This window comes from Lampetra fluviatilis, chromosome 36 (genome assembly GCF_964198595.1).
Source record: "Lampetra fluviatilis chromosome 36, kcLamFluv1.1, whole genome shotgun sequence".
NCBI classification, from domain to species: domain Eukaryota; kingdom Metazoa; phylum Chordata; class Hyperoartia; order Petromyzontiformes; family Petromyzontidae; genus Lampetra; species Lampetra fluviatilis.
Genome location: NC_136310.1, coordinates 10217720 through 10237724, shown reverse-complemented (window position 1 = coordinate 10237724; position 20005 = coordinate 10217720). Strand labels below are relative to the sequence as shown.

The 20005-nt window shown below is 57.8% G+C and overlaps 1 protein-coding gene across 6 annotated transcripts in view; it reads left to right on the top strand.

Moving 5' to 3' along the window:
* HSPG2 (heparan sulfate proteoglycan 2) overlaps positions 1-20005 on the top strand; it is a 196729-nt gene that overhangs the window by 133145 nt on the left and 43579 nt on the right. For all 6 annotated transcript variants that reach the window (XM_078873345.1, XM_078873343.1, XM_078873342.1 and 3 more), the window contains 7 exons: positions 1228-1355; positions 2981-3067; positions 3443-3501; positions 4937-5101; positions 6728-6838; positions 9387-9487; positions 10505-10685. In XM_078873345.1, coding sequence (XP_078729471.1) covers positions 1228-1355; positions 2981-3067; positions 3443-3501; positions 4937-5101; positions 6728-6838; positions 9387-9487; positions 10505-10685 — 832 coding nt within the window. The remainder of the gene's footprint in view (positions 1-1227; positions 1356-2980; positions 3068-3442; positions 3502-4936; positions 5102-6727; positions 6839-9386; positions 9488-10504; positions 10686-20005) is intronic.

Sequence of the window (20005 nt, the reverse complement as noted above, 5' to 3'; positions counted from 1 at the left end):
CACACAGCATCCACTACACACAGCATACACTACACACAGCATACACTACACACAGCATACACACAGAATCCACTACACACATCATCTAGTACACACAGCATCCACTACACACAGCATCTACACACACAGCATACACTACACACATCATCCACTACACACAGCAACTACACACACAGCATACACACAGCATCCACTACACACAGCATCCACTACACACAGCATCCACTACACACAGCATCAACTACACACAGCATCTACTACACACAGCATCTACACACAGCATCCACTACACACAGCATCTACTACACACAGCATACGCACAGCATCTACTACACACAGCATCTACTACACACAACATCCACTACACACAGCATCCACTACACACAGCATCTACACACACAGCATACACACAGCATCCACTACACACAGCATCCACTACACACAGCATCCACTACACACAGCATCAACTACACACAGCATCTACTACACACAGCATCTACACACAGCATCCACTACACACAGCATCTACTACACACAGCATACACACAGCATCTACTACACACAGCATACACACAACATCCACTACACACAGCATCCACTACACACAGCATCTACTACACACAGCATACACACAGCATCTACACACACAGCATACACACAGCATCTACTACACACAGAATACACACAGCATCCACTACACACAGCATCCACTACACACAGCATCCACTACACACAGCATACACTACACACAGCATACACACAGCATCCACTACACACAGCATCTACTACACACAGCATCTACTACACACAGCATCCACTACACACAGCATACACACAGCATCCACTACACACAGTATCTACACACAGCATACACACAGCATCCACTACACACAGCATCCACTACACACAGCATCCACTACACACAGCATCCACTACACACAGCATACACACACAGCATTCACTACACACAGCATACACTATACACACAGCATCTACTACACACAGCATCCACTACACACAGCATACACTACACACAGCATACACACAGCATCCACTACACACAGCATCCACTACACACAGCATCCACTACACACAGCATACACTACACACAGCATACACACAGCATACACTACACACAGCATACACTATACACACAGCATCTACTACACACAGCATCCACTACGTGTCTGTGTGTGTGTACGTGTGTACGTGTGCGTGCATGTGTAGAGCTGCCAGCACCACACGACGGGCAGCTCGTGCGAGCGCTGCGAGCCCGGTTACTACGGCGACGCCACCCAGGGTACCCCTGAGGACTGCCAACCCTGCGCCTGCCCGCTCAGTAGCCACGGCAACCAGTGGGTGCCGCACACACAGCCACACACACATAACCACACAACAACAACAACCGCCATTCGCCACTAAGTGGCGGTGACGTCACCACCACGCTTGTGCCAGGCCAAGTGCACCTTGAGGCCACGTGAAGTGTCGAACGCCCGCTGGCAGGAGGTCACGGGGCAGACCCAGGTGCCACGGGTCGACTGACCGAGATGACCGAGATGACTGGCTGATGCACCACCTGTGCCCCCTACTGTACCAACTTGCTGTGCTTTAGCCACCCGGCGCTCCGCTCGTTGTTGTGAGCGTCGCTCCTCCGCCCTCCGTTGCTGTTGGAGGGAGACTGCCTGCAACTGCCCAGTAGCGTCCTTCACGAGCCTCCTCCACTGAGGCCGATCTTGACACCGCTGGTACCAGTCATCAGCAAGTCCACTCAGCTCCACGTCCTCCTGTACCACATCACTCCATCTCTTCTCTAGCCCGTGCCGCACCCGTTTAGCCCCCTCGATCCGGCCGAACAAAAGCTGTTTAGGCATGCGGTGGCTGGGCATGCGGGCTACATGACCCAGCCAACGCAGCCTTGCCTGCCGGAGGAGCTCACCGATGGGACTTTGCCCAGATATTTCAAGGATTTGTGAGCTCCTCACACAATCCAGCCTGGTTAAACCCAGGATGGATCGTAGGCAGGCCAGCCTAAATGTTTCTAACCGGCGAAGATGCTCCATTAGGGGGGTCCACGTTTCGCAAGCGTAGAGAAGGGAGGTAATGACTGTGGCCGAGAAGACTTGAAGCACATCTACCCACACACAGTGGGTCTCGCACAGACATCCATACACAGTGGATCTCACACACACATCCACACACACACAGCGGGTGCCGCACACACATCCACCCACACACAGTGGGTCTCACATACACATCCAGCCACACACCAGGTGCACACCGCAACGATGGAGACATGGGCAGCAGGGGTGGAGTAGTGGTGAAACCCATCCTGCACAGCAATTAGCGCCTGGGTTCGATTCCCAACTTGGGCGCCTCTCCCCCTGTTCTGCATCGCTTTCCTGCGGCTTCTCCATTTTCCTGCCACTTGGACATAAAACGAGACAGAGATCCCCTCTGTAAGAATTAAGAGGCTGTTGGGGCAAGTGCTGTTGGCGAGGATGTACGAAGGCCAGCACGGTGCATGAGGGGCTGGGTGGCTAGCACCACTCCTGACCGCCTCTGTCTCTCCACAGTGGCAATGTTCACACATCCTATCAGGTACTTATTTAATCTGAGTCGACCTAGGGGAGGCCCAGGATCAGTTCAGATATTCGCCACTGTTTTTGGCCGTGAGCGGGAATCGAACTCGGCACGCCGGGCACGTAGCGCAGCGAGGCTAACCGCTACACTACCGCTGCATAGACACGCACGCACAACAACAACCGCCATTCGCCACTAAGTGGCGGTGACGTCACCACGGCGCTTGTGCCAGGCTGTGTGCACGTTGAGGCCACGTGAAGTGTCAAACGCCCGCTTGCGGGAGGTCACGGGGCAGACCCAGCAGGTGCCACACACGCACACACGCTTGCACACACCCCATACGTCCACACACGCCCTCTGCGCTCACCGCTAACTTCTGACCCCCACCGCCCTCCCCCAGATTCTCCCCGAGCTGCGAGGGAGCCCCTGACGGGGGCTACCGCTGCACCGCGTGCCAGGCTGGGTACACGGGGCGCTACTGCGATCAGTACGTGGGGGTGGGCCACGACGACCAAAAGCCACGCCACCAACACTGCGACACGGCACTACCGGCGCTGCACTACCGCACTACCGACATCGCACCATCACGCCACCAACACTGCGACACGGCACTACCGGCGCTGCACTACCGCACTACCGACATCGCACCACCACGCCACCAACACTGCGACACGGCACTACCGGCACTGCACTACCGCACTACCGATATCGCACCACCTTGCCACCAACACTGCGACACCACACTACCATCACTACCGCGGCGACCACACAACCGCGATGGCGATGGCACTCACAGCACCGTCCGACCACTTTGCCCGTCCGATTGAGGGGTGTCGCGCCGTGTCTGTGTGTGGCTATACAGGTGCGCGCCCGGTTACCTGGGCAACCCCCGAACCCCGGGACAGCGGTGCGTCCTGGCAGGTGAGACCCCCCCACCTACGGGTACGTATACATATAACAGTACCCCCCCCCCCCGCCCGTGTAGCCTGCACAAGCTGTTGGGGTGAGCGTTGGAGGTATATATATGTGTGTGAATGTGTCCAGGTGAATGTGCCTGTCTGTGTGTGTGTGGAGCTGAGTGGACTTGCCGATGACTGGTACCAGCGGTGTCAAGATCGGCCTCAGTGGAGGAGGCTCGTGAAGGACGCTACTGGGCAGTTGGAGGCAGTCGCCCTCCAACAACAACGGAGGGCGGAGGAGCAACGCTCACAACAACGAGCGGAGCGCCGGGTGGCTAAAGCACAGCAAGTTGGCACAGTAGGGGGCACAGGTGGTGCATCAGCCAGTCATCTCGGTCATCTCGGTCAGTCGACCCGTGGCACCTGGGTCTGCCCCGTGACCTCCTGCCAGCGGGCGTTCGACACTTCACGTGGCCTCAGGGTGCACATGGCCTGGCACAAGCGTCGTGGTGACGTCACCGCCACTTAGTGGCGAATGGCGGTTGTTGTTGTTGTGTGTCTCTGGCCTGGCACAAGCGTCATGGTGACGTCACCGCCACTTAGTGGCGAATGGCGGTTGTTGTTGTTGTGTCTCTGCATGTGTGCGTGCGTGTAGCTCTACGAACCCGGCGACCCAATTGAGTACCTAGTGCTATGTGTAAAAAAAAATGCCACGAGGGAGACAAAGGCGGCCGCGTGTGCCGTGCCGGCCTTTATAGGTGTTCACTAACAGCACTTGCCCCAACAGCCCGTTAAGGCTATACAGGGGATCTTTGTCTTTGGTGTAGCGGTTAGCGTGCCGCGCTACGTATCTCGCGACCCGAGTTCGATTCCCGTTCACGGCCAACACCAATGACTTTTATCTGATCCGGTCCTGAGCCTCCCCTAGGTCGACTCAGCCTAAAATTAGTACCTGGTGCGGTGTGTAGTAAACATCGCCACTAGGGACACAAAGTCGGTCGGGCGTGGTGCTGGCCACCCACGCTCTCGTGTGCCGTGCCAGCCTTCATAGGTGCTCGCTAACAGCACTTGCCCCCACAGTCTGTTACAGGCTATACAGGAGATCTTTGTCTTTGTCCGTGCGTGCATGGGTGAGAATTGGGGGATCGGTGGTGCAGTGGTCAGCACAATGCACTATGAACCAAGTGACCCAAGTTCGATTCCCACTCACGGAAAATGACAGTGGAGAATATCTGAAGAGGTCCTGGGACCTCCCCTAGGTCGACTCAGCCTTAAATGAGTACCTGGCGCGATGTGTTGTCAACACCAGCACTGAGGAGACAAAGGCGGCCGGGCGTGGTGCTGGCCCCCCACCCCCTCGTGCGCCGTGCCCGCCTGCATAGACGCTCGCAACCAGAACTTGCCGCAACGGTATGTGAAGGCTACACGGGGGATCTTTGTCTTTGTATGGACACCAGACCGGACTCCGCTCTTGATAAGGATCGTGCCGGACCGCATCGTCGTGGCGACGGGAGATGGAGTCACCCTGCGTTGCCAGGCAACCGGGGCCCCTTCTGTTCGGTACGACTGGGCCCGCGCCGATGGGCAGGCCATCTCTGAAAGGGGGCAGATGAGACTGCAAGGTATGGAACTCACTCACGCACAAACACAACAACAACAATAACAACCGCCATTCGCCACTAAGTGGTGGTCACGTCACCACGGTGCTTGTGCCAGGCTATGTGTACTTTAAGGCCACATGAAGTCTTGAATGCCCGCTGGCAGGAGGTCACGGGAAAGACCGAGGTGCCATGGGTTGACTGACTGAGATGACTGGCAGATGCACCACCCGTGCCCCCGACTGTGTTTTATCCGCCCGGCGCTCCGCTCGTTGTTGTGAGCGTCGCTCCTCCTCCCTCCATTGTTGCTGGAGGGCGAATGCCTCCAACTGCTCAGTCGCGTCCTTCATGAGCCTCCTCCATAGAGGCCGATCTTTAAACCGTTGGTACACTCAGCTCCATATCCATTCAGACCACATCATTCCATTTCTTCACTAGCCCATGCCGCGCCCACTTAGCCCCCTATATTTGGCCGAACAAAAACTGCTTGAGCAGATGACATACATGACCCAGCCAACGCAGCCTTGCCTGCCAGAGGAACTCGTCGATGAGAGCGTGTACCGATCGTTCAAGGATTTATGAGCTCTTCACACAATCCAGCCTGGTCAGCCTGAATGTTTCTTAACTGGTGAAGATGTTCCATGAGAGGGGTCCACATTTCGCAAGCATACGGAATGGAGGGTATGGCCGTGGCCGAGAAGATTCGAAGCTTCGTATGGGGGGGATATGCCAGGTTGTTTCCACATTGCAGCGTTACGCAGCTGATGAAAAGAGAATGCCGCCCGACTGATTTGGCGTGAGACCTCTGCTGTCAAACCGAAGCTGGTTATAAGCACACTGCACAGAAACATAAACCTCTCCACTTTCTCCACAACTGCCCCACACGCACATGCACACACACACACGCACACACACGCACACACACGCACGCACACACATACACACGCACACACATACACACGCACACACACACGCACACACACACCCACGCACACACACACGCGCACACACACACACACACGCACACACACACACACATACACACGCACACACACACGCACACACACACGCACATACACGCGCACACACGCACACACACGCACACACACGCACACACATACACACGCGCACACACACGCACACACACACGCACACACACGCACACACACACACATACACACGCACACACACACGCACACACACACGCACATACACACACACGCACACACACGCACACAAACATACACACACACGCACGCACACACATACACACGCACACACATACACACGCACACACACACGCATGCACCCACACGCACATACACATGCACACACGCACACACACGCACACACATACACATACACACGCACACACTCACGCGCACACACACGCACAAACACACGCACACACACGCACACACACGCACGCACACACACATACACACGCACGCACACACATACACACGCACACACATACAGTGGCCGAGTGCAGCCCAAAACGTTAAACGACCCGACCCCACCCCTCGCCCTCTACCCCTTGCCCTCCGACCCCACCCCTCACCTCCCACCCCTCGCCCTCTACCCCTTGCCCTCCGACCCCACCCCTCGCCTCCTACCCCTCGCCCTTTACCCCTTGCCCTCCGACCCCAGGCCAGGAACTGTCATTCCAGGACGTGCAGGCGTCGGATGGCGGGGTGTACGTGTGCACGTGCCAGAGCCGCACGGGCAGCAACTCCAGCCAGGCAACCATCACCGTCACCGGTGCGTGCGTGTCCATGTGTGTGTGTCCGTGTGTGTGCGTCCGTGTGTGTGTCCATGTGTGTGTGTCCGTGTGTGTGTACGTGTGTGTGTCCGTGTGTGTGTACGTGTGTGTGTCCGTGTGTCCGTGTGTGTGTGTCCGTGTGTGTGCGTCCGTGTGTGTGTCCATGTGTGTGTGTTCGTGTGTGTGTCCGTGTGTGTGTGTACGTGTGTGTGTACGTGTGTGTGTCCGTGTGTGTGTGTGTACGTGTGTGTGTGTACGTGTGTGTGTCCGCGTGTGTGTGTACGTGTGTGTGTGTGTACGTGTGTGTGTCCGTGTGTGTGTGTACGTGTGTGTGTGTACGTGTGTGTGTGTACGTGTGTGTGTGTACGTGTGTGTGTACGTGTGTGTGTCCGTGTGTGTGTGTGCGTGTGTGTGTGTACGTGTGTGTGTGTACGTGTGTGTGTACGTGTGTGTGTGTACGTGTGTGTGTGTACGTGTGTGTACGTGTGTGTGTGTACGTGTGTGTACGTGTGTGTGTGTGTGTACATGTGTGTGTGTACGTGTGTGTCCGTGTGTGTGTGTGCGTGTGTGTGTACGTGTGTGTGTGTACGTGTGTGTGTGTACGTGTGTGTGTGTGTGTGTACGTGTGTGTACGTGTGTGTGTGTACGTGTGTGTGTACGTGTGTGTGTGTACGTGTGTGTGTGTACGTGTGTGTGTGTGCGTGTGTGTGTGTACGTGTGTGTGTGTACGTGTGTGTGTGTACGTGTGTGTGTGCGTGTGTGTGTGTACGTGTGTGTGTGTGCGTGTGTGTGTGTGCGTGTGTGTGTGTACGTGTGTGTGTGTGCGTGTGTGTGTGTACGTGTGTGTGTGTGTGTACGTGTGTGTGTGTGCGTGTGTGTGTGCGTGTGTGTGTGTGCGTGTGTGTGTGTGCGTGTGTGTGTGTGTACGTGTGTGTGTGTACGTGTGTGTGTGTGCGTGTGTGTGTGTACGTGCGTGTGTGTGCGTGCGTGTGTGTGCGTGCGTGTGTGTACGTGTGTGTGTGTACGTGCGTGTGTGTGTGCGTGTGTGTGTGTGTACGTGTGTGTGTGCGTGTGTGTGTGCGTGTGTGTGTGTGCGTCTGTATCTGTGTACGTGTGTGTGTGTACGTGTGTGTGTGTACGTGTGTGTGCGTGTGTGTGTGCGTGTGTGTGTGTGTGCGTGTGTGTGTGTGTACGTGTGTGTGCGTGTGTGTGTGTGCGTGTGTGTGTGTGCGTGTGTGTGTGTGCGTGTGTGTGTGTGCGTGTGTGTGTGTACGTGTGTGTGTGTACGTGTGTGTGTGCGTGTGTGTGTGTACGTGTGTGTGTGTACGTGTGTGTGTGCGTGTGTGTGTGTACGTGTGTGTGTGTACGTGTGTGTATGTACGTGTGTGTGTACGTGTGTGTGTGCGTGTGTGTGTACGTGTGTGTGTGTACGTGTGTGTGTGTGCGTGTGTGTGTGTACGTGTGTGTGTGTATGTGTGTGTGTGTACGTGTGTGTGTGTACGTGTGTGTGTGCGTGTGTGTACGTGTGTGTGTGTACGTGTGTGTGTGTACGTGTGTGTGTACGTGTGTGTGTGTGTGTGCGTGTGTACGTGTGTGTGTACGTGTGTGTGTGTGTGCGTGTGTGTGCGTGTGTGTGTGTACGTGTGTGTGTGTGTGCGTGTGTGTGTGTGCGTGTGTGTGTACGTGTGTGTGTGTGCGTGTGTGTGTGTACGTGTGTGTGTGTGCGTGTGTGTGTGTACGTGTGTGTGTGTGTACGTGTGTGTGTGTACGTGTGTGTGTGTGCGTGTGTGTGTGTACGTGTGTGTGTGTGCGTGTGTGTGTGTACGTGTGTGTGTGTACGTGTGTGTGTGCGTGTGTGTGTGCGTGTGTGCGTGTGTGTGTGTACGTGTGTGTGTGTGTACGTGTGTGTGTGTGCGTGTGTGTGTGTCCGTGTGTGTGTGTCCGTGTGTGTGTGTACGTGTGTGTGCGTGTGTGTGTGTACGTGTGTGTGTGTACGTGTGTGTGTGTACGTGTGTGTGCGTGTGTGTGTGTCCGTGTGTGTGTGTCCGTGTGTGTGTGTACGTGTGTGTACGTGTGTGTGTGTGCGTGTGTGTGTGTACGTGTGTGTGTGTGCGTGTGTGTGTGTACGTGTGTGTGTGTGCGTGTGTGTGTGTGCGTGTGTGTGTGTACGTGTGTGTGCGTGTGTGTGTGCGTGTGTGTGTGTACGTGTGTGTGTACGTGTGTGTGTGTGTCCTAATAGGGAGTGGCAGTGTAGCTGTTAGCGTCGCGAGCCTGGTGACCCGAGTTCGATTCCCGCTCACAGCCAACACCGGTGACGATTATCTGAACCGGTCCTGGACCTCCACGTGGTTGACTCAGTCTCAAAATGAGTACCTGGTCGTGACTAGAGAGACAAAGGCGGCCGGGCGCGGTGCTGGCCACCCCCCCCCCCCCCTGAATTGTGCGCCGCGCCGGACTTCATAGATGCTACTCGCTAAACAACACTTGCCCCAACAGTCTGTTGCTTGCTATACGGGGAATTTTTATCTTTGTGTGTGCGCCGCACAGCACGCACACGCCGGCCGATCACGGTGCGCGTGGAGGAGCCGATCGTGCGCGTCGTGCGGCCGGGAGGAACGGTCACCTTCATCTGCACGGCCGTGAGCACGGTGAGACCCGGCCACGCCACTCACCCACTCAACCCCTCACACTCTCACCCACTCACACACTCACCCACTCACCCACTCACCCTCTCACTCACTCAACCCCTCACCCACTCACCCAATCACCCTCTCAACCTCTCAACCTCTCACCCACTCACCCTCTTACCCACTCACTCACTCAACCCCTCACTCTCTCAACCCCTCACCCTCTCACTCTCTCACTCACTCACTCTCTCACCCACTCACCCACTCACCCACTCACCCTCTCAACCCCTCACTCTCTCACCCACTCCCCCTCTCAACCCCTCACCCACTCACCCACTCACCCACTCACTCTCTCACCCACTCATCCTCTCACCCACTCACTTACCCACTCACCCTCTCACCCACTCACCCACTCACCCTCTCACTCACTCAACCCCTCACCCACTCACCCAATCACCCTCTCAACCTCTCACCCACTCACCCTCTCACTTTCTCACCCACTCACTCTCTCACCCACTCACCCACTCACCCTCTCAACCCCTCACTCACTCACCCACTCACCCTCTCACCCACTCACCCTCTCACCCACTCACTCTCTCACCCACTCACCCACTCACCCTCTCACTCTCTCACCCACTCACCCTCTCACTCTCTCATCCACTCACCCACTCACCCTCTCACTCTCTCACTCTCTCACCCACTCACCCACTCACCCTCTCAACCTTTCACTCACTCACCCTCTCAACCACCCACTCACCCAATCACCCTCTCAACCCCTCACTCACTCACCCACTCACCCTCTCACTCTCTCACCCACTCACCCTCTCAACCTCTCACTCACTCACCCTCTCAACCACTCACTCACCCACTCACCCACTCACCCTCTCAACCCCTCACTCTCTCACCCACTCACCCTCTCAACCTCCCGACCTCCTGACCTCCCGCCCTCGCGACCTCTCAACTTCTCACCCTCCCACTCGCTCCCACCCTTACGCACGCTCACGCGGTCCCTCTGTGCCCGTCCTCCCTGCGGCCCAGCTGCCCGCCTACACGCTGGTGTGGACGCGCGACAGCGACGGGATGCTGCCCGCGCACGCCCAGGACTTCAATGGCATCCTCACCATCGTGGGCGCCCGCAGCACCGACGCCGGCTCCTACACCTGTACCGGCTCCAACATGCTGGACATGGACACGGGACGCGCGCTGCTGCACGTGCAAGGTGAGGCACGCTCACCCTCCACGCTCACCCGCCACGCTCACCCGCCACGCTCACCCTCCACGCTCACCCTCCACGCTCACCCGCCACGCTCACCTGCCACGCTCACCCGACACGCTCACCCGCCATGCTCACCCGCCACGCTCACCCGCCACGCTCACCCTCCATGCTCACCCACCACGCTCACCCTCCACGCTCACCCACCATGCTCACCCTCCACGCTCACCCACCACGCTCACCCACCACGCTCACCCGCCACGCTCACCCTCCACGCTCACCCTCCACGCTCACCCGCCACACTCACCAGCCACGCTCACCCTCCACGCTCACCAGCCACTCTCACCCGCCACGCTCACCCTCCACGCTCACCAGCCACGCTCACCCTCCACGCTCACCCTCCACGCTCACCAGCCACGCTCACCCTCCACGCTCACCAGCCACTCTCACCCTCCACGCTCACCAGCCACTCTCACCCTCCACGCTCACCCGCCACGCTCACCAGCCACGCTCACCCTCCACGCTCACCAGCCACTCTCACCCTCCACGCTCACCCTCCACGCTCACCCGCCACGCTCACCCTCCACGCTCACCAGCCACTCTCACCCTCCACGCTCACCCGCCACGCTCACCAGCCACGCTCACCCTCCACGCTCACCAGCCACTCTCACCCACCACGCTCACCCTCCACGCTCACCCGCCACGCTCACCCTCCACGCTCACCCTCCACGCTCACCCGCCACGCTCACCAGCCACGCTCACCCTCCACGCTCACCAGCCACGCTCACCCTCCACGCTCACCCACCATGCTCACACTCCACGCTCACCCGCCGTGCTCACACTCCACGCTCACCCGCCGTGCTCACCCTCCACGCTCACCCTCCACGCTCACCCTCCACGCTCACCCGCCACGCTCACCCTCCACGCTCACCCTCCACGCTCACCCTCCACGCTCACCCTCCACGCTCACCCTCCACGCTCACCCGCCGTGCTCACCCTCCACGCTCACCCTCCACGCTCACCCTCCACGCTCACCCTCCACGTTCACCCTCCACGCTCACCAGCCATGCTCACCCACCGCGCCACTCACACCACCGTGCTCACCACGTAGCGCTCGCCACGAATCCCCCCAGAATCCACCACACTGGTGTTGTTGGTCATGAGCCGGAATCGAACTTGGGTCACCGGGTTCGTGCTGTAGCGCGCTGACCACTACACTACCGCTCCCCACACGCATGCACACGCACACGCACGCAGATGCGCACACACACGCGTGCAGACGCGCACACACGCACACACACACATGCACACACACAATCCCTGCCATCATCTCACTGCCGCTGAAGTCCCTCTTCACTCGGGGTGTCGTCACCCATCACGTGACCCATCACGTCACCCATCACGTCACCCATCACGTGACCCATCACGTGACCCCATCACGTGACCCATCACGTCACCCATCACGTCACCCATCACGTGACCCATCACGTCACCCATCACGTGACCCATCACGTGACCCATCACGTCACCCATCACGTCACCCATCACGTGACCCATCACGTGACCCCATCACGTGACCCATCACGTCACCCATCACGTGACCCATCACGTCACCCACCACGTCACCCATCACGTGACCCATCACGTCACCCATCACGTCACCCATCACGTCACCCACCACGTCACCCATCACGTGACCCATCACGTCACGCATCAGGTGACCCCATCACGTGACCCACCACATCACCCATCACGTGACCCATCACCCATCACGTGACTCATCACGTCACCCACCACGTCACTCATCACGTGACCCATCACGTCACCCATCACGTGACCCCATCACGTGACCCACCACGTCACTCATCACGTGACCCATCACCCATCACGTGACCCATCACGTCACCCATCACGTGACCCATCACGTCACTCATCACCCATCACGTGACCCATCACGTCACCCATCACGTGACCCATGACGTGGTAATGATCACCACAATGCCAACGTTCAGCGTGCCGGGCTAAACGGTAGCGGTGCCAGTGGAGGTGGTGACGACGTGTGGCTGACTGTACTAACACCACGGCTACGTGCTGTGTTTAACCCGTAATGCGCTTCATTGACACGGGCAGTTGCCGCTTGGCTAACGCGCGGCGTGTGTGTGCGCACGTCCGTGCGTGTGTGTGCGCACGTCCGTGCGTGTGTGTGCGCACGTCCGTGCGTGTGCGTGTACGTGCGAGGTGCGCTCCCGTGCGTGCGTGCGAACGTGCGTGGAGAGCTTCTTTGCCTGCGCGTGCGTCTGCGTGCCTGTTTGTGTCTGTGCTTGGGTGTCCGCGTCTTCTGTGTGTGTGCGTGTGCCCGTGCGCGTGTGCCCGTGCGTGCGTGCATGCCAGTTGCTCCCGGCGGGCCCCACCTCAGAGACCAGGGCGGCCGCGATGCCTCTGAACTAACGCACGACCAAACCGCCGTCCGTCTCAGGCTGAGAACGTGCAGAGAGAACGTGTAACCACGTCCCCCGTGACTCCCGTGACCCCCGTGACCCCCTTGTCTCCAGCGCACGTGACCCCGTGCCCTCGTGCCCCTATGCCGCCCTGACCCCGTGCCCCCGTGAATGTGACTGTGGTGCTATGCCAATCATTTGTGATACCAAAAGGTGCTAAGGGGGCAACTCCGTGCGCCGCCCCCCCCCCCCCTCGTGTTCGTGACGTCACATAAGCCCCCCCACAACCTGCGACCCTCGCTGCGCGCTGGTACACACAGACACACGTCGACACACGCACTCGTACACACACAGACACACACAACACACACACTCGTACACACACAGACACACACAACACACACACTCGTACACACACACAAACACTAGCTCACTCACCCGCACACCACACACACACTCGTACACACATACACAACACAACAAGAACAGCCGCCACTCGCCACCAAGTGGCAGTGACGTCACTACGGCGCCTGTGCCAGGCTAGGTGCACTTTGAGGCCACGCGAAGTGTTGAAGGCTCCGCTGCAGGCAGGAGGTCACGGGACAGACCCTGCAGGTGCCGTGGGTTGACTGACCGGCAGATGCTGTGCCCCCTACTGTGGAATACCCAACAAAGCACGCTCACCCACACACACCAACTTGCTCACACACGCACGCTCACTCGCTCGCTCGCTCGTGCACGCACGCGCCCACTCGTGCATTCCTACGCTCGCGCGCTCACAAAGCGCTCTCGGGAACGTGTGCTCGGGCCACCGCCTGTCCCGGATTGGACCCGGGCAGAGTCCGGGGAATCGGCGTCGGGTCCGGCTGGCGCCAGTAGGGAGGTTGCGATTTGTACCGAGGTCTGGTACCAGTCATTGCTGCGGGGTTGTGATAGATTGAGGCTGACTCGCTCACTCGCTCGCTCGCCCACCCGCTCGATCATCTTGTACACGCAGTCGTCCACAAACTCAATCAATCCACCCAACCACAGGAAGAAAGAGCCGGGTTCGATTCCCGACCCACGTGCACCCTTTCTGTGCGGAGTTTGTACGCCCTGTCCCTCTCTGTCCTGCGTGGGTTTCCTCCCGAGCTCTCCAGTTTCCTCTCACAGCCAAACAAGAAAACAAACAGAGACAATGTGACTGGCTTTGTCGGTAAAAATATGCCGATGTTACACCGCAAATGACTCTTACTGGGATTACATGCAGCAGCAGGAGCAACAGCAGCAACGTCGCCCCCTACTCTGAAAACTTGGCAGGACCCTACTGGAATTTCGTCTTGGGGACTCAGCGAGGCTGAGCGATCATGACAATGATGACAATCACCATCCGCACCCCCCACCCCCCCTCCGGGACCCGGTGCCTTGGAGGAGGCAAGGGTTGGTGGATCGCAAAGAGACGAGTACATCTCCCAAGCGTGCCAAGGCGGTGGTGAGTTGGTGGGCACGAGAAGGAGCTACGCGAGCGATGTTGACCCCCCCCTCGTACGAGTTGGGGTTTCTCCCGCGCAGCTCTGCTCTCTCCTTACGCACGGAGCCCCAACAGAACTGCGCTGTCCGTAATCAGAGGGAATTGGCCGTATGCCACTTGGTGAGAATTTTCTGGGTTTATTAAAAAAAAAACATCGTCATCAACGTCAGCACCACCATCGCCACCTGCAACCCTTGCGTAGATCATCACCGCGGTCACCATCGTCACCATCGTCACCATCGTGTCCGTCAGCAAAGTCGTCACTGGAGCGTGCGTGCCGCTGTGTACGCGTGTGGGTAGCGTGTGCTTAAGTGTGTGGGTAAGCGTGTGGGTAAGCGTGTGGGTAAGTGTGTGGGTAAGTGTGTGGGTAAGCGTGTGGGTAAGCGTGTGGGTAAGTGTGTGGGTAAGCGTGTGGGTAAGCGTGTGGGTAAGCGTGTGGGTAAGCGTGTGGGTAAGTGTGTGGGTAAGCGTGTGGGTAAGTGTGTGGGTAAGCGTGTGCGTAAGCGTGTGGGTAAGCGTGTGGGTAAGCGTGTGGGTAAGCGTGTGGGTAAGCGTGTGGGTAAGCGTGTGGGTAAGTGTGTGGGTAAGCGTGTGGGTAAGTGTGTGGGTAAGCGTGTGCGTAAGCGTGTGGGTAAGCGTGTGGGTAAGTGCGTGGGTAAGCGTGTGGGTAAGCGTGTGGGTAAGCGTGTGGGTAAGCGTGTGGGTAAGCGTGTGGGTAAGCGTGTGGGTAGCGTGTGGGTAAGTGTGTGGGTAAGCGTGTGGGTAAGCGTGTGGGTAAGCGTGTGGGTAAGCGTGTGGGTAAGCGTGTGGGTAAGCGTGTGGGTAAGCGTGTGGGTAAGCGTGTGGGTAAGCGTGTGGGTAAGCGTGTGGGTAAGCGTGTGGGTAAGCGTGTGGGTAAGCGTGTGGGTAAGCGTGTGGGTAAGCGTGTGGGTAAGCGTGTGGGTAAGCGTGTGGGTAAGCGTGTGGGTAAGTGTGTGGGTAAGCGTGTGGGTAAGCGTGTGGGTAGCGTGTGGGTAAGTGTGTGGGTAAGCGTGTGGGTAAGTGTGTGGGTAAGCGTGTGGGTAAGTGTGTGCGTAAGTGTGTGGGTAAGCGTGTGGGTAAGTGTGTGCGTAAGTGTGTGGGTAAGCGTGTGGGTATGCGTGTGGGTAAGCGTATGCTGCGTGCTGTGTGCGTGGGATGCAGATGTGCGTGCTTGTGAGAGATTGTGGGGAGCGGTGGGGCAGCAGTTAGCGTGCCTGCACTACCAACCCAGCGACCCGAGTTCAATTCCCGCTCACGGCCAATATCCCTGGCGAATATTTGAACCGGTGCTGATCTCCCCTCGGTAAACTCAGCCTTAAATGAGTACCTGGTGCGGTGTGCAAATATCGCCACCGGGGAGACAAAGGCGACCACCCAATCCTCTCGTGTGCCGTGCCGGCCTTCAATTGGTGCTACTCGCTAACAACACTTGCCCCAACAGCCTGTTAAAGGCTATACGGGGGAACTTTGTCTTTGCGTGCGGGAGATATTCACTTGTTACTCTGTGCTGATTGACCGTCGTTTATTGTAAGTCGGGGATCGCATGTACTCTGTATTTAAGCGTTCGTCACGTGTCATGAGCTGTGATCAGGGCTGCGCGCGTTACTGCTGTACTGAGAACCACGTGTCCCATGCTACGTGCCACGCGACGGTTATATTTCGTCACGTCTCAATATAAATTAAAGTCGTCGCTTATACCGCCACTTAGCGGACGCGTGCGTAGGGGGCTGGGTTGGGGGCGGCAAGTGCAGCGGACACCTACTACGGGCTCGCTGCCCATGGATTGTGATGATGATGATGGTGATGACAGAGACACTCACTCGTACATCGCCACTAGGGAGACAAAGGCGGCCGGGCGTGGTGCTGGCCATCCACTCGCTAACAGCACTTGTCCCTATCGCCTGTTACAGGCTACACGGGGGGAGCGGCGGCGCAGCGATTAGCCCACTGCGCAACGAACCCGGCGACCCGAGTTGCGATGCCCGCGCTCGCGGTCAACGACGGCGAATATTTGAACTGGTCCTGGGCCTCCCCTAGGTCGACTCAGACCTAAAGGAGTCCGTGGTGCGAATGTGTGAACATCAGCACCGGGGAGACAAAGGCGGCGGGGCCGTGCGTGGTGCTGGCCACCCACCCGCCTGGCGTGTCGTGCCGGCCTTCATAGTTGCTACCCTCTAGCAGCACTAACCCCAGGTCCGTTCTAGGCTATGCAGGGGATCTTTCTCGGGTGAGTGTGAATGTGTCGTCTGTGTGTCGTGGGGAGCGGTGGTGCAGTGGTTCGCGCACGAACGCTACAAACGGTGAATGATATCCGAACCGGTCCTGGGCCCTCTCGTGGGTCGACCCGGCCTTAAATGAGTACCTGGTGCGGTGTGGGGCGGTGCTGACCACAGCACTCCTCTCCTGTACCAAGCCTGCCTTGATAGGTGCCCGCCAACAGCACTGCACACATGTGCCGGTGCACTGTTGGCGCATGCCTGTAGCCCAGCGCTGTGGAGGCAGCAGCAGCGAGGGTTGGTGGATTACCGCACGGACGTGGTTGTGAAACTCCCTTCTAGCCGTGGGCGTCAAGAAGGTCCATACGCTTGCTCGCCAGAATTTAAGTACAGCAAAAGTGGGATCGAGTGTTTCCCCCTCTCAAGCATGGAATATCTCCGGGTGCTCCGGGATCCTCCCACATGTGAACGCTCGTTCCTTTGGCCGATGTGACACCTTCACATGTAGAGTACCCGAGAGCTTGGGGGAGAATTTGGCACCGGCTCGCCACGTGGCCGTCCTTCCTCACCATTGTGTGCGGTTGGTTCGTTGCGCCTCTAAGTCGTCCTCTCTCCGAGAGTGCGTGGACTCCTGTGCAACTCCGCACAGTAGGGCGCCACGGTGGCTAGGAGATGTTAACGACCTCGCCTGGTACACAGGAGGTCGTGAGTTCGATCCCGACCCTGACGCCTGCTGCTGTATATTTGGAGTTTGCACGTCTCCCCGTGGTCGCGTGGATTTTTCTCGGGGTCCTCCGCTCTTTCCCTCCACATTTAGAAACACGCATTAAGAGTGTTTGGCTGCTCTAAATTTCCACGCGATAAGCCACTTCGTTAGGCTATCATCTGTGGCCAAGTCTATATAGCTCAGTGGGCCTCACCTGGTAAAATATACTTCTTTTTTTACTTTAGATGACAAGTTGAAACGAGTATAATTATTGTTGTGCATTAGCAGGGGTCGGCAAACCAACATAACAAGAAGAGACATTTTTTTCGAATTCGGTAAAGAAATCTCACCGTATCCCAAGAGTCGCAATGCTCGTGGTTATTACAAAACGGTGGTCCTCAATCAATGACGCCACGGATCAGTGCCTTAAGGAGCCGCAAGTCGCCGACCCCTGTGCATGCCATTCAACGGGGACACTTTGAGTGGGCGGGCGAGCGAGCGGGCGAGCATTCGCGTGGAGTTAAGGAGGGCTCAGGGTGGAGCGTGAGCACTGGGCTTGATTGGATGTGAAGCAGCTACGTTCCTCGGTGCACACACGCGGACAAACGCGGACACACGCGGGGACACAATAATGCACAACCAAAATGTCATACCCAACCACACGGCAACAGCCGCCATTTGCCATCAAGTGGCGGTGACGTCACCACAACGCTTGTGCCAGGCTAGGTGCCCCTTTGAGGCCACGTGAAGTGCCGAAGGCTCGCTATTCGCAAGAGGTCAACGGGGCAGACCCAGCAGGTGCCTTGGGTTGACTGACTTTTAAATGACTGGCAGATGCATCAGATGTGCTGCCCACTGTGCCAACTTGCTGTGTTTTATCCGCACCGGCGCTCCGCTCGTTGTTGTGAGCGTCGCTCCTCCACCCTCTGTTGTTGCTGGAGGGCGACTGCCTCCAACTGCCCAGTAGCGTCCTTCAGGAGCCTCCTCCACAGAGGCCGATCTTGACACCGCTGGTACCAGTCATCGGCAAGTCCACTCAGCTCCACATCCTCCTGGACCACATAACTCCATCTCTTCTCTAGCCCGGGCCGTACCTGTTTAGCCCCCTCGATCCAGCCAAACAGAAGCTGCTTGGGCATGCGGGCTACATCATCCAGCCAACGCAGGCTTGCCTTCCGGAGAAGCTCATTTACTGGGAAGGGTATGTGAGCTCCTGACACAATTCAATCTGGTTAAAACCATAATGAATCGTAGGCAGGCCAGCCTAAATGTTTAATACCGGTGCAGACATTCCTTTAGAAGGGTCCACGTTTCGCTAAACGTCAGGTTGGAGTATTTCATGGCGCAGAGTACCCAACCAGGCGCTTAGTTTTCGCGGTGCTGCTTGGTAAGGTCCCCGCATTGTGACACGGCTCCAGGTTCAGCAGCAGAGGCTCCAGCAGCACCAGGTCATCAGCGCACGTGGCACGATGAACCCGTTGGGAGGCGCACCTTGGCCACAAGCCAGGCATCGATCCGCTTCACCCATTTCCCCCTGGGGTCAGGGGGGGGTGATGCCAACCCCAGCTATGGGGCTTTTTAAAAATTTCGCTTTTAACTTTTCGACAGCTCAACGAGACCGGGCTAATTGTGGGTTTTGAATGGGGTCCGATAGTGGAAGCTCCCCCGGCAGCGGTGACAGAATGGCAGGCGCGTCTTACAGGTGACAAGCCAGCGGATCAGCGGAGAGTCATCGAGGGTAACATCAAACGACAGGGAGTGGCTCTTCTTCTGAACTCAACAATGCGAAGGACACGGCGGCGCCCAGGCGTGGCAAGGCATGAAACCCCGGGCTCTCGTGGGCTCGCCGCTCCATCAAGTCGCACATGCACACAGAACAAAAGACAAAGATCGCCCGTGTAGCCTCATCAGACTGTCGGGGCAAGTGCTGTTAGCGAGCACCTATGGAGGCCGGCACGGTACACGGAGGGGGTGGGTGGCCAGCACCACGCCCGACCGCCTTTGTCTCCCCAGTGGCGATGTTTACACACCGCACGAGGGACTTGTTTGAGGTTGAGTCGACCTAGGGGAGGCCCAGGACCGGTTGAGCTAATCGTCGCTGGTGTTGGCCGTGAACGGGAATCGAACTCGGGACGCCAGGTCCGTAGTGCAGCGTAGCGCGAATCACCGCGCCAGCACTTCGATCCAACCTGTCACACACATGCACAGCCACACACCTAACCCAACCTCACACACACACACGGCCACTCATCTAATCCGATCTTACGTACACACAGTCGTATACCAAAGACAAAGATCCCCCGCATAGCCTTAACAGACTGTTGGGGCAAGTGCTGTTGGCGAGTAGCACCTTTGAAGGCCGGGGTGGGTGGCCAGCAGCACGGCCGCATTTCCCCAACCTAACACACACAGAGACACGAAACTTGAACAGTTCT